The sequence below is a fragment of the Corylus avellana genome, chromosome 4 (genome assembly GCF_965113065.1).
Source record: "Corylus avellana chromosome 4, dhCorAvel1.hap1.2, whole genome shotgun sequence".
Classification (NCBI taxonomy): domain Eukaryota; kingdom Viridiplantae; phylum Streptophyta; class Magnoliopsida; order Fagales; family Betulaceae; genus Corylus; species Corylus avellana.
This window is the reverse complement of record NC_142493.1, coordinates 22723765-22742658: the sequence shown is the minus strand read 5'-3', so window position 1 is coordinate 22742658 and position 18894 is coordinate 22723765. Positions and strand designations below refer to the sequence as shown.

The window sequence follows — 18894 nt, the reverse complement described above, 5'->3', positions numbered from 1 at the left end:
GACTGTTGTAATAAATAGATTTTGAATGCAAAAATTTTCTGATTGTATCTATGACTTTGTAATAATATAGCAATTGGCTATATTATGTTAGAGCTTTATGCTTTGTAATGTTAGAGCTGTTATGCTCTAGATCTTCTATGAATGAAATTTGAAAGATTCCCTTAAAATAAAAAAGAAAAAGTGTAAGACGGTGTTACACAAATGTAAATGTAATAAATGGTTGTGAACTTGTATCATTACTCAAAACAAACGCATTACGAGGTAGAACGTCTGAGCACAATACTTGTAGTCCTAATCAAAGCAAATAAAATTACCAAAGGAAGCACCAAATTGGGACAAGAAAGTATCTCTAAATAGAACATATTTTAACTTTACAAATTTGTAATTGAAACACAGAACAAGATGGTTCGTAGGGTACATATATTGCACAAGAGCATACTTAATAGAAACGAATGGGTCTCAAAATCTACACAGCAATAACAAAGGACAGCGATAAATCAATCCACACATTATAACTGACCTTGGTATGGGTATAACACCAACTTTGCCAACTCTTATTAATGGTTTCCCCTTGAAGAGGCTCAGTCCAACAATACCATCAAATAGAGCTCAAGAAGACGCAGTGTTGGAAGAGGGAGTAGGGTTAAATGCAGCCTGCTCACCACAAGAGAGCACCTCACTGGGACCTGCGTCCTCTCGGCTGAGCCCCATGAGGTCAAGGTAATATAGGTAATGGGAAATGATTGTGTTCATAGCATCAACATCACCCTTGCCACAAAGGAAATCGCCGTAAAGTATGTTCATCGTGGTACCAAAACCAGGAACACGCTTAGCCAAAGTGTCATTCTTAGTGGGCTTCCAGTTGCCAACAAAGGCATCATGGGATGAAGGCTGTGACTTCTTGATTGGTGTAATCCACCTCCAAATTGCAGCCTGGAAAGCAAGAGTAGCATTCTGCTCAATGTATTCTGGATGGTTCAACAGATCTACTTTCAAAGCCTCTCCGGCAGCACCGTAGTTGAAGTTCCTGTGGTAACAGCATCAATGCCAGATACTTAATAATATGATCAATTATTATAACTATTATTATTTTTTCTAGGAATTAGTCCATATATCTATGTAAAAAAGACAGGCAAAAAAAAGAAAGAAAAAAAGTATGAACTATTAGTGAAATGAAGCATCATCTTTGACCTATAAGACAATTCTAACCAGTGTATGAGCCACTTATCTAGTAAAAGATGCTTCATTTCATCAGTGAAAATGCTTAGAATGACAATCAACAAACACTTATGTACAAGTAGTATAAAATCAACAACATTTCATATTCAGTATATTGCTTCTTAAGCTGACTAAAATTCTTTAAAACCATAAAAATTAAGTAAACATTGAAAGATTAAGGCCAAAAACAAATAAAACAGATGGAAATGGAAGTGGGTTCTAAAATATAAGTATGCAGACCAGTAGATTGGCAAGGCACCGCGGCCATAGTATTCAGCTCCAGGACTACAAGGGTAGGTGTACTTGTAGGAGTCGTCGCAGTATGTCTGGCTGGGACTCATTTCCCTGTTGTAGCAAAGCCCCCAGGCCAAGGGTCCTCCTGTCGCCACTCCATAACCACCTGGTGATAGAACCCTCAGTTATATATACACCATTTTTACCATCAATCAGATTATGTCAACAAACAAAAAGCCCCCAAAGTAACTGACTTCAATTTCCTCCAATCCAATACAATCAAATCAAACACTCAGGTAATCGAATTCTAAGATTTCCTATCTACTCTAAGATTTCCTATCTATTAAGTAGATACTGACTTCCTCCAATTAATAAAAGGAAAACACGCACACACACACACACACACATAACAGACAGACAGAGAGACAGACAATCAAGTCAAACACCCTGGAAAGCGAATCATCTCAAAACCCACTCTAAAATTTCTATCTATTAAGTCAACACCATTTCCTCAAACTAAAATAGGAAAAACAAATACAAACACATAAAGAGACAATCAAATCAAACACCCAGGTAACTGAATTCCCTCAAAACCCAATAGGATACGGTACTAGTACTTGCAAGGAAAAAACACACACACACACACAAACACACACGGAGAGAGACAATCAAATCAAATCAAACAAAACACCCACTCTGAATCTGCACATCCCATTTCCTCCCATTAATATAAGAAACACACACACACACACACACACACACACACACACACGCACCGAGACAGAAAACCAAATCACACACCCAAGTAAGCATGTTAGAAAATATTCAAGCAAATCCCCTCAAAACCCCAACAACAGTAAAGAGTAACAGTACTCACAAGAGGTCTTGGCGCCGACATGGCCGAGGAACGCGGCGATCTCCATCATCTGCATGTGCTTGCCGCCGGTGGTGCCGAAGCCGAGGGGCTCGAAGAGCGCGGCGGCGGTGATGAAGGACTGGTAGTCCCAGAAGCCGACAGCATGTGCGACGGGCGAGTTCCTCTTGGAGAAGAGGTTCTCGAACTGATACGTCTGGAAGAAGTCCGTGATGGTCTGGTTGCAACAGTATATGGACCACCCCTTGCATTCCCACCCTTTGTCGCACATCTTCTTCCCCCTCACCATCTTCACCTTCGTCACCGTGTCCCCATCACATTCCACCACACTCGCCACCATCACCAAAACCAACCCCACAATTGCCACAATGCCCTTCCCCGCCATCTTCATCCGCATAAGAGAAAACTTTATGCTCTGATTCGCAATGCCAGGGATGGATGGATGGATGGAAGGAATGAAGAAGAAAAATGTATGTGTTGGATGGGCAGTCCTTTTCTCTTCTTCTTTTCTAAAGAAATGAGTGGACCAACGTAGTACTTAAAGCACCTGCAAGTTTCAGGATTGGACGGTGGATCTTTGGGAGAAGTTGTTCGGTGTTTAAGTTAGATCACCAGGCTGTATATGTGGGGATGACTTGAACCTCACCCACCAAACGATTCCACCGACAAAACCATGTTAAGTTTCCACTTGGGCCTTTGGTTAATCTACTTAGGCCCATCAACGAGTTTTATTAATATGCAGTCAAAAATGCAAAATCAATATTATCAAAAGTGATTTTAGTTTGTCAAGTTTTATTTTTTACTATTATTATTATTTAATTTTCTTCTCTCTTTACGTTGCTTCAAACTCCTAACCAGGTTTACTCTCATAGTATTGTTCTGATGTAACCGTGCTCATTTACTCTTGAGTATTGACATATCAACTCCTAAAAAATAAAGATTGATTCAAGAGTTAATGAGTACTGACAAATCTGAGTATATACGATTATTCCATGGCATGGTAGAAGCAACAAATAAGTTCAACCAACGTCGTACTCATCCATCATATGTGTCTAAGTGGTCACATAATATTGATTTTCGTTAAAAATGTTAGTGTAAGGACCATTTTTATAGAGAAACAAAGTACAGGAACTTATTTTATAAAATTCAAACTACAAGGACTGATTATAAAGATGCAAATCACATGAATAATTAATTTGCATTTTTGGCTAATACATAACTCTGTCGTATTCTATATGGTGCTAGCATGTTTATGCATTTAAAAGTCATGCCGACAGCAGGGATGTGAAAACTGTCGGTAGCCATGAACAGTGGACAACCGAATGAGGATTTGATGTTAGATTTCAATGCCTTGAGGGAAATACCCAACAGGATTTGGAACAGCATCAATGTCTCAGTTCTTGAGATAAAGTAGCTTTTCATATATATATATATATATATATGGAAAACAAACATTGATGTGTTCTAACTTTCATTGATGAATGCAGGGCAATCATCAATAGGAAAAGGGTTGAGCCATGGCAATACTTTCATCTATTACAGTGTAAAATCATATTCTGTCCCATTGATTTGTTACAGATTTTCATCTATTACAATGTAAAACCATATTCCGTCAACTGATGTTTCATGTTAACAGTGGACTTGCTCAACCAGCGATCGATATCCCAAAAGAAACAAAAAGGTAGAAAAACATGAAGCAAGAAGTTGAGTAACAAGAATTTGCCATCCTGTCAGAGTTGTCTGTGGTAATTATTGATCAGTGTTTATTGACATGTCCACTGCTTTAAAACAGAGGTTGCAGCAAAGTCCAAAAGGGTAGTTTGAAGCTTAATGTCTCAAGAAATTTCAAGCGAATTTTGGATTTACCAACAGAATACTGTGAAATGCTTAACCAGAGTATGTCATTCAGGGAGAGAAAAACATTTTACAATGACTATGAATCTTCACAATTTCCTTAGAAAGAGCAGGCTGCTGCCACTCCCAATTTCTCCCACGCAGAACACTGGCCAGCTTAGCATCCAAAGAACTTCTAGAGTCATATATCACCCTATACTCATATTTTTCATCTCTTTCAAAATACTTTTATTGCTCTTTAAAACTTTTTCTTCAATTTATTATTAGAATCAGTTTAGTGCAGAAATAGATTTCTAATCTCTTGACAAGAATAGTATTTCTGAGGAGGGTATTTGGGTTTAACTTCATTTGTGCATAATGCAGTTAAACTGTAGATCGAATATGAGCTTTATTGTATTATGTAAGGGTGTACAAGCTGTTACGGTTAACGATTATTGTATAAAACAGTTATCACACGGCCTTATGCGGTGATTGAATTTCCATAACTGTAATCTTACCAATTAGCGGTTTTGAAATTACCGCTGGTTAGTGGTTTTAGGGGCAAGCGAAGCTGCGAAGGCAGTTAATAATTGCTAACTTGCACACATCATAAAGAGCATAAAAAAAAGAAAAAGAAGAGAAAAGAAAAGAAGACGTAAAAGAAACTTTGCATATTGATGCTCACTTGTCACCCTTATTTATATATATAAATAAGAAAGAAACTATACTCCATCTTAGCCAATATAAGAAAGTACAATGAAGAGTTCATATAGATGAAGAATGGCTTGAATTAAAACCAGTCTCTTTACTTGACAATGTGTGAAAGGCATATGCACCTAGCCCCACCACAACATTGATTTATTTACCATTCAACATTAATTTATAAAAAAAGCATTCCTCACAGAAACAGAGCCACCATAATGGTGGTAATAATTGGAGCAAAGAGTCACCAAAACATGTAGAAATTAGGAGGCTGAATGGTCACTCAGGAGCAACTAAAACTACTTGTTTTCCAACATTGCGGCCACTGAAAATTCCAACGAGAGCTGCAGGGCCACTTTCTAGGCCTTTAGCTTCGTCTTCCACATACACTATCTTCTTTTCTCTGATGTAAGGCAGCACAACGTCTAAGAACTTGGGATATAGGTGATAGTAATCATACACAGTAAATCCTTCCATCCGGACACGCTTATATAGAATGGTCAACAGATTTCTTATGCCTTCAGTATGATCAAGATTGTACTGTGAGATCATTCCAGCTACAACAATGCGGCCGCGGAGTCTCATGTTGAGAAGCACTGCATCAAGCGTTTTGCCTCCAACATTCTCAAAGTAGATGTCAATGCCTTCAGGGAAACACCTAACAGCATTTGGAGGAACATCAATGTCTCTCAGTTCTTGACAAAAAGTAGCTATTCATATATGGCAAACATTGAACTTTCATTGATGAATACAGGGCAATCACAATAGGAAAAGGGTTAGCCATGGCAATATTTTCATCTACTATGATGTAAAATTATCTTATGTTCCATTGATTTGTTTAGATTACTTGTATGCATGTTGTATATGTGACGTCCCACATTACCTGGGTATGGAAAAGATGATATATTTATATGGAATAGGGCTGGCAAAACGGGTAACCTAGTAGACACAATTATGACCCATTAAGACCCGCGACCCGATTACCCGAGACACGAACACGACCCATTTAACTAAACGGGTCAGCAGGTCTGACACGATTATAACACGAAAATATCCGAATAATCCGACTCGTTAAAAAAAAAACCCTTAATCAAAATTGGAAAAAAATAATTTAATAAAGGGATCTCTTGGGCCAAAGGACTAGTCAAATTTATCCTAACCGTCCAAGAAGAATAAAAAGTTTTAAAAGAGAATGTTTTAATATATAGATAATGTTTTAATATATAGACCCACATAGAAAAAGTATCGAAAAAATAAGGAATAAGCCAGTGAAGTGAAGCCATGAAGTGAAGAGTGAAGTGAAGCCGTGAGTGAGTCAATTTAAGGTTAACTTAGTTAGAACTTAGACATAGGTTTTTTTTTTTTTTTTTTTTTTAATTTATTTATTTTTTTAATTTTTTAATTTAAATGGGTTTGGCAGGTCACCCGAGACCCAGCTGACCTGCCAGACCCATTTATTAAACGTGTCTGGTGGGTCGACCCATGGACTTGGGTCAACCCGCCAGACACGAATTTAATCGTGTCTTAATCGGATAGACCCGATTAAGACCTAAACCCGATAAGCCCAGATCTAATACCTGTTAACTTCGTGTCGTGTTCGCGGGTTGTGTCAAAATTGCCAACCCTAATATGATGGAATATAGTCTCTCTAAATGGTATGAGGCATTTTGAGAGTAAATTTAATAATAAAACCGTACAGGCTTGGCCCAAAGAGGACAATATCAGACCACTTAGATCAGGAGTGTTTCAGTATATGTGCTGACCTTTTAAGAGCTGCATCCAAGTCGTCCTCTTCCTTATAATTGAAAGCCTCATCGAATCCAAACTTGTTCTTTAGTAGATCAACCTGGTTCAACACAAAAGCAGGACATCAATGGATGTTTCATGTTAACAATAGACTTGCTGAACCAGCTATCGATATCCCAAAAGAAACAAAAAGATAAAAGGTAGAAAAACATGAAGCAAAAATTTTAGTAACCAGAATTTCCATCCTGTCAAGTTGTCTGTGGGAAGTTCCAAGAGTTCTTGTACTTTTCCCTTTTTTATTTAATTTTTATTTTTTCTTATGCAGTAAAAGATCGATGCCGATTACATGTGATACCTTTTCTTGGCTTCCAGCACTTCCAACGACATAACAGCCCATGAGTTTAGCAAATTGGCCAACAAGCTGACCAACTGCGCCAAATGCTGATGAGATAAACACATATTCTCCTTTCTTTGGAGAACAAAGTTCATAGAACCCCGCATAAGCAGTCATACCAGGCATACCTGTGCACAAACAACAACATCCACTACTTATACCGTTATACGGAGCATTCAAGTTTTCAACATATCATGACAAGACAAATAAAACCATTGATTTTCTTCTGAAATCCAAATTAATGTAAACTTCATCCAACTATGAGCAAACGACTTAATTACCAAGAAATCCAGTATAGTAGGAAAGGGGCACATCAGTGTGCTGGATTTTGAAGAGGCTTTCTGTCATTGTGATGAGACTGTATTCTTCCCATTTGGTTACCCCCCAAACCAAGTCTCCTTTCTTGAAATCTGGGTGCCCTGAATCCATAACTTTCGCCACTCCATACCCAGCTATTGGCTGCATATTTCACCAACAAAATAATATGTTAAAACATGCAAAAAGAACCGCAACTTTCCTCCCATATCCACATAGAGTGAAAGGAAGGAAAACATTTAGTATATGAAAGAGAAAGGTGAGAGCTTACTGAATGAGGGGCAAAGGAATTAAAAAGGCGATCTTTGACTTCTGCCTTACTGCCACGCATGTAGGGATCGCAGGACAAGTAAAGGTTCTTCACCAGAACTGCATTTGAACCCTCTGGAACCTTCAAGCGGATGGTTCCAGTGCTCAAGTACATGTCTTCTTCTTTGGGATTGCCATGAATGTAGTCTCTAGCCAGCACCTGCTTGTTCCTCACTTCTTCACCATGATCATCACCAGCCGCCATGATTAATATTTCTAACCCTTTCCCTCTCTGTCTTTTCTCTACAACTTGTTGCAATGCGGCATACAAATGGTTCTTCTTTTATGGGCAAGATAGTCATCAAAATCAGGTTCATAAATGAGATATTCAAATGGGAGTATCCTTCCAGATGAAAGAAACCCAGATGAGACACTAAGACTTTAATACAAACACGGATTGACCAAACATTTGGCACATTCCAATTGTACTATTTCTAACCATTCAGGAAAATCCACCTATCTGCACCATGCCATCACCTTTCGTTTTACTGCTTTTCTATGTCTAAGATAAACAGATTATGAGGAGACAAAAGAGAAAGGTCAAAAAAATTAACTTGAATGTGAATGCTGATTAATTTACTATATATTAGAGTGGTCACGAAAGAATTTTCAAATAATTAGACTTTAACATACATATTAGAATATCATGTATTAATAATACCTATGTTACTTTGTTACTACTCTTAGAGCATATTTGAGATTGTGATTGAAAAATAGAGTTTTTAAGTAAAAATCATTTTTTGGTAAAAACAATGGGTTTTGACTAGTTTTGGGCTTTTTAAACTCTTGAGAGCGCTTTCAATTTTTTTTACTAAACGAGTACTTTTTTTTTTGTTTTCAAACAGACTTTTTGAGCTTTAAACGTACTTTTAAACACTCAAACGCACACTCAAACAGGTTCTTATAGTATCTAACGGTGCAATTGACCCCATAAAAATTATAGTAAACTAATTTTAATCGGTAATTAATCAATCCAGCCATCTAAATTAGTTGATCCATGGTGCTCGACGACAAGAGATTATTGGACAGCAAATCTAAAGAGAGATTACACAATTTGTTTGTTTATGAATTTGTTATTAAGTGGGTGGTTATTCATAAGTAGACAGTAATCACCGATTAAGATCCATTAATATTAAATTTAATCAAGAAATAATATAATATTGTTATGTATAAGATAAGATAAGATTTTAAATAATAAAAAATAAAGTATAGATAGAAATGGCATAATCTCATTATGTGCTGCGATTATCGATCACTGGGAAACCGTTAAAAAAAGGATAATGACTGGCACAGTCGCCGATGAGACCAAGTTTTATCAAAATTGTATAATTGAGATGTCGTGGAAGATTTGTATAGCGGGTTCAGGCGTCAGAGCTCACTTCATCATATGCGTAATTTTGTTGTTAAATACTTTGTTGAGGTGAGATAGGGTGGGACCCACTCAGAAGATTTTTTTTTGGGGGGGGAGAGGGAAAATGAGAACTCCAACAACGACAAAAAGACAAAATGGGTGATCAACCCAAACATCAACTTATAATCAACTAGAAAAAGGTGTTGTGACAAAGTATCAAAGTAATTAATGAAAATGAATTAAAATAATTACTCCATCGGCTCATTAAGAAAACTAATGCAACTACAAAGGGTTGTAAGCAAAGGCAAATGACCCCAAAAATTCTTGTAAACACAACAATATAACTGACAAAAAAGGTTGGATCGGGGCTAGCGACAAGCAACCACACTAGTCACCACAACAAAAAGAGTTAGGAGGAAAAGTCTCTACGCAAGAAATTAACAACAGAGAGACAAGATCTCACAAAAGCGACAAGGACTGGTGAAGGCAATGATGATCGACGAGGTGCGGAGAATAACACAGGCATCACAAGCAAGAAAATAAAGGCCATCCTATCTCTAACCCAATCTTCTCGCCTTTGTTAGTCTTGTTTGATGACCCATATTCGACCTTTGTTGATTTTTTTTTTTTTTTCTTCATAGTTGGACTTATTTTAGCCCATTGTTTGGCCCAAGTTTTTCGGTCACTTTCGCCGGCTTCCACAATCTTCCACTTAGAGTTTAAACAAGAATTTTATAATATCTTTTCATATAATTGTGATTGTAATCAAATCTACTTTATTTATATTGTATTCATCTACCACCTTTTCCCTATAAATATGAATCATTGCTACTGTAAACATGATTAAGAGTAAAAGCAAATATATAATTAACGTTTGAAGTTTTAACTTATGGTAGGTCATAAATCAAACCATGCAATTCTTATGTGTTCTCTCTCCTATTTCATCTCTCCATTTCATTATGTTTTTCTTCGACCAGATCGAACACATGACAATATTGATTTAAATTGCATGCATGCAAACTTCAAACCATTTATTAAGCATAAAACATCTTACATGGTACACAGTTTTCCTCATACCTAGGAATAGGAAGGCCACCTAGCTGACATATATAGTGGCATGATGAACATATATAATATACATTAATTAATGGATGGCTGAATTAATCATTCACGAGCAACTGCAACTACTTGTTTTCCAAAGTTGCGACCAGTGAAAAGCCCCACAAGGGCAGCTGGACCACTCTCGAGGCCTTCAGCTATGTCTTCCACGTACACTATCTTCTTCTCTCTGATGTAAGGCAGCACAAGGTCCAAGAACTTGGGATATAGGTGATAGTAATTGAGATGTGTGTAGCCCTTCATGTGGATCCACTTAAACCCAATCTGCAGCAAATTTTTAATGCCTTCATGCTCTTCAAGGTTGTACTGTGAGATCATTCCGCACACAGCAATGCGGCCATTGTGTCTCATGTTGAGAAGCACCGCGTCCAGCATTTTGCCCCCAACATGCTCAAAGTACACGTCAATGCCATGAGGGAAATACCTGGTCACGAACAAAATTTAGTAATTTTGCAATTTTTTTTTTTGTTAATTAGTACTTGAAATATGTTGTAATACAGACCTTTTCAAAGCTATATTCAAATCGTGCTCTTCCTTGTAATTGAAAGCCTCATCGAACCCAAGCTCATTCTTCAATAGATCCACCTAATCGATCAAGAGTGGTGCAGAGGAAAAGATAAGATTTCATTTTCAATACCCAAAAAATATAAAATAAAATAAAGAAAGAAAACAAAACTATTGTATGATACAATATTTCAAATTGCAACCATTGAGTACCATATGTATATATATACCTTCTCTTTGCTTCCAGCACTTCCAACAACATAGCAACCAGTCAACTTTGCGAACTGCCCAATAAGCTGACCAACTGCCCCAGATGCTGCTGAAACAAAGACATATTCTCCCTTCTTAGGAGCACCAACCTCATAGAACCCAGCATACGCAGTCATACCCGGCATGCCTATGGGGAAAAGAATTGTCTCACATGAGTAAATAAGTTTTTGAGCATTCTTTCTTTAAAAGTCAGTTTTTAATAGTGAATTTTACTTAAATTTTGTATCAATTCGCAGTGAGCTAGTGAGCTCGTATGCCGCACACAAAAGATTGTCAAATAGTTTATTTCAAAAATTTACCAAGGATTCCAGTGTAGTAGGAAAGAGGCACATCATCATCAGGAGTGTGCTGGATTTTAATGAGGCCTTCACTTTTGGTGATTAGGCTGTACTCTTCCCATCCTGTCATCCCCCAAACCAAATCCCCTGCCTTAAAATCTGGATGCCCAGAATCCAAAACTTTACCCACGCCATACCCGAATACAGGCTGCATGTTTTTCACCAAAAATAGTCATGAATATCAGTTATATATATAAACATTAATTACAAACCAAAAATACAAGCAAAATGAGATTTTCTTAAACAGACTTACAGAGCCAGGGGTGTAGTAATCGTATCGATCAGGACCTTGAACTTTCCTCATGAAGAATTGCATGAGAGGATCACAGGACAAGTAGAGATTCTTCACCAGAACCGCCTTGGAACCTTCAGGAACCTTCAGCTTTATGGTACCAGTGCGCAGGTACATGTCTGATTCCTTGGGAAAACCAGTGACGTAGTCCCTGAACATCACCTGCTTGTTGCTCACTTCGTCTCCAACTACTCTCGCCATTTTCCTAATTGTGATAGATGTATGTGGTTGTTTGTTCCCTGTGAAACCGCGATGTTCTATTTATAGCACATCTGTAAGGCATGCATGAAATGTGTCTCAAATTGATTTTTGTCTGTCTGCTTGCGTGCCGCAGAAAATCACTCTTCCTCATACAACTTAATTACGTAACTGCTGACGCAGAGGGCATCGTATAGAAACAATTAACACTGTCGCCTGAACTTGGAAATAGTCATACTTGTACCGTGGATTTGTATGTATATATGGTTCAGCAATCCGCATGCCCATTTCCCCTCACTTTCTCGCCAACCAAACATACTGAGTTTCCTGTTTGACATAACCCAAAGATTAAGAAGGACAATAAATGAAATGACAACTCACACTGTTGATAGCAACTTTCCACAATAATCCTTATCAAATTCTTTGAAAATTGAAAAGTGGACACTACTCATTTTAATAGAGTAATTCTTCAAGCACTCAATTCCTCCTTTCATGACGCTTTATTCATCAAACGACAAAGCTAGTTTGCATTTACTTTTAGTAAGGAATAGTTTTGAAAAACCTATATACGACTCCAAACTACACTTATTCAACTGCCTAGATGTATCGCTTAGAAGCAACAGAATAAAATCTCACTTAACAGTTAACAATCAACCAAATACAGATATGTAAATAAATTCAAGAACACAGATATTTGGTTACGAAGAGGAAACCATTTAGAGAACTCTCTAAATGTAAAACCTCTTTGGGGCAGCCAAACCCAGGAAATCAATCTACTATAAGAAGAATATGAAATACAAGAAGAATTACAAAACTTTTGCAATTTTCTTTTCCTTGCACACGACAAGCGACTCACTTGACTTCTACCACAGTAGGCCTTTCCAGAACATCTGGTACATTTCTTCTATAAGATTTCCTTTCACCGGAACTCCAATTGGCTTCACGTATTTAATCTTCACTCACATAAACTAGAACAATATCTCTTTCTAAGCTCTCTGTTTTAGCTCTCAAAATGCGTAGGTATAATAGGCAAAACAGTTTGTTTAAATAGAGAATAAAACAACAATTCAGCAGCCATGTCCGGACAGGGATAAGTGGGTGTCCGGACATGGCTAGGGTTACCTATGCATAACCACGTGGTGTCTGGACACCTAAGTCATGTGTTCGGACATGCCATGCAAAATGGTCTTGTTGGAAATTGGGTCTGGACCCAGCTTATGACGGTCCGGACCTACCTTTCAAATGTAGCTTACTGGAAATTGGGTCCGAACCTAGCTTCTGGAGGTTCGGACCTCCCCTTCAAGAACAGCTTGCCAGATATAGTGTCTGGACCCAGCTTCTGACGGTTCGGACAGGCCCTTCACTTTTGACTTGCGGGATATTGTGTCCGGACTCGACTTCTGACCGTCCGGATAGGCTCTTCAAAGTGTGTTGTCTGGAAATTGGGTCCGGACCTAGCTTCTAGAGATCCGGACAGGGCCTTCTAGAATCATGCTTTCTGGACATGCTGAGGTGCTCATTTTCAACAACTTACATACAAACCGAATGTGCCAAAACCTAAACTAACAAACTCCCCCTTTGGCTATTCGGGGACAAAAATAATTATACATGAAAATGACACATCAATTCCCCCTTTTTGTCTCTGAAGGACAAAAGGAAGCACAAAAAAAATGGAATTCTAGAGTTAAAAAAAAAAAAAAAACCTATTAAATCTGAAATAAGTAGACACAAAAACAAAAATAGTCCCATCACATAATGGTATTCGATTTGTAAGCAAAGCAAACAAAAAATGAAAATTATTCTTGTCAAAAACTATCCTTGATATACTTCATATCTTGCTGCAAAGTCGTTAGACAGGTGTTGATAGCTTCGATGCTTTGGCCTTGAGCTTGAAGTAAGTCAATTATTTTATTTAATTGACTGGAAACATCTGATGATCCCGAGGAGGACGCAGCTGGAGGTTCTTGAACGATTGGAGGGGCATGGTCAGCTGGTGCGGGAAGCCTATGAAGTTGGGCATTGGACTTCATCACAGTTGCTTTTCCAAAGTAACCTTCAGGAGATTCCACATGTTCATGTGCAGCAATTTTAGGCAATGTGGCTTGCAAGATCTTTGTGATGAGGCCGCCATAGGGTAAGGCAATAGAGTGATCTTCATGGAGCTCAATCGTTGTCAACACCATATGAGTACATAAACAGAACTCAACACGGTTAATGATGCCATAAATCATCATTGCTCGTTCGATAGTCACATGACTATTTCGAGATATTGGCCAAATATTTTGCAGCACAATCCGGGTTAGCAGCCTCTCTAGAGCCCATACATAACCAATGGGAATTTTGTTCTTGTCTTCGTCCCATACAAGCTCCCTGCTTGGATTAAGAACCACCATGATTTCCGCTTTAGTTGGTTGTGGCTCGGTCTCTAGAAATGGAAGCGGCTTCTCATTCGTTAATGGAATCTCAGTAACTTCACTTATCAAATCAGGAGTGATAGTGAGAGTTTTCCCAGAGACCTTGGTCTTAAATGACAGGTCACCAACGAAGCCAATATCTTCAATATTGTAGTAGAATTCCCGAACTAACTAAGTGTATGCATTAACAGGAACGAACAGAGATGTCCATTGATTTGCCTAGAATATCTCATAAATGAACCGAAAAGATTCAACTCGAAGATCATTTTGCTCCACTCCACGCTCAATCACAATGTTGCGTGTCAGAATCTTGTCTTGTAAGATTGATTTTTCTTCTCGAGTGTGCTTCCTCCGTGGTGTGGATTCCGACATTAGATACACCATTTTCTGCATTCACACCCCAAAGAAGGAAGTAAATGGCCAAATAAAATTACATATTACTTGAAGGAGTCATTTAAAAAAAAATTATGATATGAAGCATGTGATTCCACAAATGAGAGATATGCACCAGAAACAGATTATAAATGTTGAACACAACAAAAATAACTTATTTCAAGAGGAAAAATGAAGATAGATGCAAAAAGATTTCATGTAGACATTCTATCGAACAGGTGATAGGCATTGAGGTATTGATTATAACATTATGAAAAGATTGCATGAATACTGAAAATACCTTGCCTAGGGACATCCCAACCAACATCTAAAGACCAATAACATTGAACTAGAGCAATTTAATTGAAGAAATGTAGCAAAATTGCAAACCGGAATCTTTGAGGCATTTTATCAAACACATGTTATGCATAAAGATGTGGGCGTGGAAAAATATATGTCAAGATAAGGAACCCATTCCTAAATACATCCTAGTTTATGTATTTTGCTACAATCATATGAGATAGAAAGAATGATCAATGTGAATCAAGCAATCAAGCAATTCGGAATGGCAATTTGAAACCCAAACATTCACATCCTAGAATTTGATTTGAAACCAAATCAGAAAAGAATAAGGGAAGAAGACATACCTTGGATGATTGAAGTGTTGATCCTTTAAGTTGAAGAGATGGAATCACAGAGAAAGAACGAAAAGAAAAATAACACAACGAGAGAGAAAAAAAATTTAGGAAAAAGTGCTTCGGCCGAGAGAGAGGAGGAAATGGGGAAAAAAAATTTTCAGGTTTAAAAAAAACCCGATAGGTGTGTCTGGACAGGTAAGTGTCGTGTCCAGACATCCTCTCAAAAATAACTCATGCATGTTTTTATGAATATCTTAACAATCCGGAGTGATCAACATACTACACACACATCATAAATGTACCATATGCATGAAGCCTCCTTTTTCTGTGAATTCAGCCAAGTAAGCAATAATTTAGAAAACTCATGTGAGTGTGTAGTGTGTGAAAACTCCCATTAAATAAGATTTCATCAGTGAAAGGTAAATCTAGACAGACATTTAGTAAATAGAAGACAAACAGTCTGATTCAAGCCACAGTCAAACCTTATAATGTTAGGACCTAGAGTCCTTCATCCAATACACTCTCCCTGAGACTATCATTTGCTTTTCACCATGTCCTTTAGTAACTATCTATTTCCACAATGATTTGATCACTAATTCTTTCTATAGGGACATATAGAAGCAACCATAAGTCATTTGAGCATATGTTATGCACTCCCCCCCCCCCCTCCCTTTTTTTTTTTAATTTTTTTTTATTGAAGAAAATGTCGGAATTTTTAGGAGCTAGGTTCAACTAACGAGTTGGTCAAGTGGATAGAAATGACACTATCTATCTTCCAAAAAAAATGTTTGATCCGAATTCCCAAACACATATAAAAAAATACAAACTTAATGGGGGCAAAATGTGCACAACTTTGAACATGAGAAAAACTGACTCTTAGTCCCTCAACAGTCTTCAGAAGAACAAGGTAGATCATAAAACATATGAAGCATTAGATGTAAATTGTAGAAATATTGACCCCACTCATATGTAAAATGTTCATTTGAAAGCAAGACATGAGAAATTGACTACCGAACAAGAAAAAAAAAATCACAAAAATAACAGAACCAAAGAAAAGAAAAACAAAAAACAAAAAAACAAACAAAAACGCCCTAGAACAGCTACAGAAAAATATCAACATGCTTAATTTCTAGGCATGTTCTATGTATACGATCATGATAGATCGCATACACCAATAGCATTCCTGAGATACTTGAACCTAGATCCATCTAGTAGTTTTGTAAACAGATCATCTAATTGATGTTCAGTAGGCATAAATTCAAGAGATACCACCTGGGTCTCCACCAAGTCACGGATGAAATGATGACGAATGTCAATGTGTTTCGTGCGTGAATGTTGGACCGGATTCTTCGAGATGTTTATGGCATTAGTATTGTCACAGTAGACAATCATCTTCTCTTGAGCAAATCCATTGTCCGCAAGAAGTTATTTCATCCAGATTAGCTGCATGCAGACTGTGCAGTAGCTCCCAGCAGCTATATATTCGACCTCAGCAGTAGAAAGAGAGATGGAGTTTTGTTTCTTACTCATCCAGGCGACCAAGTTTGTACCCACATAAAAACATCCTCCAAATGTACTATTTCGATCATCCGCATTACCAGCCCAGTCAGCATCAGAATATCCTGCAAGTTCAAGATTTGTGTTAGTAGAAAAATAAATCCCAAAATTGGTAGTGCCATTTACATACCAAAGGATTCGTTTAACTGCTGTCAGATGAGATTCCTTTGGATTAGCTTGAAATCAAGCACATACACCCACACTGAAAGATATATCTGGTCAACTAGCTGTAAGGTAAAGTAGACAGCCTATCATGCTTCTGTACAAGGTTTGGTCAATGGATTTCTCAGCCACATCTGGACTCAGCTTAACACTGAAAGATATATTTGGTCGACTAGCTCTAAGGTAAAGTAGACAGCCTATCATGCTTCTGTACAAGGTTTGGTCAACGGATTTCCTAGCCACATCTGCACTCAGCTTAACACTCGTACTCATGGGTGTGCAAGCATGACTTTTTCCATCCAAACCGAATCTCTTCACAAGATCTTTGGCATACTTTGGTTGAGACACAAAAATACCTTTGTTGGATTGTTGGACTTGAAAACCTAGAAAGTAAGTCAATTCACCAATCAAACTCAATTCGAACTCTTGTTTCATTTCCATAGAGCATTGATGAGCATGTGAGTCAATCGTAGAACCAAAAATAATGTCATCTACATAAATCTAGACAATGAGTAGTTGGCTGCTTTTCCTACGGGTAAACAAGGTACGGTCAGCTTGTCCTCGGATGAACCCATGTTCAAGAAGATATGTTGTCAGGCGTTCATACCAAGCTCTTGGAGCTTGTTTCAATCCATAAAGTGCCTTTTTCAGCTTGTAAACATGTTCCGGATATGTTGGATCCTGAAACCCTTTTGGCTGAGCTACATACACTTCTTCTTGTAGAATGCTATTAAGAAAAGTACTCTTGACGTCCATCTGATACAATTTGATCCAGAGATGACATGAGATGCTCAATAAAATTTTGATGGATTCCAATCTGGCTACCGGTGCAAACGTCTCATCAAAGTCCACTCCTTCAACTTGAGTGTATCCTTGAGCAACCAATTGAGCCTTGTTTCTTACCACTGTACCATGCTCATCGGATTTATTCTTGAATATCCATTTAGTGTCGATGATATTTTGATCTTTTGGTCTTGGAACCAAATTCCATACATCATTTCGAACAAACTGATTGAGTTCATCATGCATAGCAACCCAACTCTCATCTTCCAATGCCTCATTAACTTTCTTTGGCTCAATCTGAGAAAGATAACAAGAATAAGAGACTTGATTAACTACCCTGTTTCACAGTCGTAAACCTTCATTAACATTTCCCAGCAAATTTTCTCTAGGGTGATTAAGTTTAACTCTGGAGGATGGTACATGAGAAACCATGTTTGGAACTGGTGAAGGAGTCATGTCTTCTGCTATTGAAGATATTGACGTATGGATTGCTAGAACATTCGGACTATGAGGATCATAACTCTTATCAGAAATATCAACTTGCTCCCCCTCAACATGAGGTTCTTCTTCTGCAGGGTGATCCTTGGTAGTTTCATCATCGATGACAACATTGACTGATTCCATTACTGACTTGGTCCTTGTGTTATACACTCGACTAGTTTGACTTGTAGTGGAATACCCAAGAAAAATTCCTACGTCACTCTTCGCATCAAACTTCCCCAAGTTTTCCCTGTCACGAAGAATATAGCACGTACTTTCGAATACCCGAAAATATTTGACAGTGGGCTTCTTGCCTCGCCATAGCTCATACGATGTCTTGGTAGTTGTTGGTCTGAGAAAAACTCGATTTACAATATGACATGCCGTATGGACTGCTTCTCCCCAAAAATGTTGTGCCAAATTCTTAGCATGTATCATGACTCTAGCCATTTCCTGTATAACTCTATTTTTCCATTTGACTACCCCATTTTGTTGAGGAGTTATGGGAGATGAGAATTCTTGTTTGATACCTTGTTGAGCATAATAATCTTCAAAACTGGAATTCTCGAATTCTCTGCCATGATCACTACGGATTCGCTTGATGAGAAAGTCTTGTTCACTTTGTATCATATTGAACAAGATCTGAGCTTGTTCAAAGGCTTCAGATTTCTCTCTTAACAAAATTACCCATGTATATCGAGAGAAGTCATCTACGACCACCATAATGTATTTCTTGCATCCCATACTAGCTGTCCGTGTAGGTCCCATGAGATCCATGTGAAGAAGCTCTA

The 18894-nt window shown here is 37.8% G+C and overlaps 3 protein-coding genes across 3 annotated transcripts; all 3 read right to left on the bottom strand.

Moving 5' to 3' along the window:
- Positions 1-330: 330 nt before the first annotated feature.
- Positions 331-2840, bottom strand: LOC132179126 (chitinase-like protein 1). Its single transcript, XM_059591769.2, has 3 exons — positions 2330-2840; positions 1459-1618; positions 331-1027 (listed from the first exon to the last, which is right to left on the bottom strand). Exons 1-3 carry the CDS (start codon positions 2721-2723, stop codon positions 610-612), a joined length of 972 nt encoding a protein of 323 aa, XP_059447752.2. The 5' UTR covers positions 2724-2840; the 3' UTR covers positions 331-609.
- A 2089-nt stretch (positions 2841-4929) lies between these two features.
- On the bottom strand, positions 4930-7830 carry LOC132177819 (2-alkenal reductase (NADP(+)-dependent)-like). Its single transcript, XM_059590283.2, has 5 exons — positions 7588-7830; positions 7283-7460; positions 6963-7129; positions 6625-6707; positions 4930-5519 (listed from the first exon to the last, which is right to left on the bottom strand). The coding sequence occupies exons 1-5, from the start codon at positions 7828-7830 to the stop codon at positions 5141-5143; spliced, it is 1050 nt and encodes a 349-aa protein (XP_059446266.2). The 3' UTR covers positions 4930-5140.
- A 2156-nt stretch (positions 7831-9986) lies between these two features.
- Positions 9987-11748, bottom strand: LOC132177078 (2-alkenal reductase (NADP(+)-dependent)). The gene is made up of 5 exons (XM_059589294.2): positions 11461-11748; positions 11169-11355; positions 10830-10996; positions 10598-10680; positions 9987-10519 (listed from the first exon to the last, which is right to left on the bottom strand). The coding sequence occupies exons 1-5, from the start codon at positions 11698-11700 to the stop codon at positions 10141-10143; spliced, it is 1056 nt and encodes a 351-aa protein (XP_059445277.2). The 5' UTR covers positions 11701-11748; the 3' UTR covers positions 9987-10140.
- Between the last annotated feature and the right edge of the window lie 7146 nt (positions 11749-18894).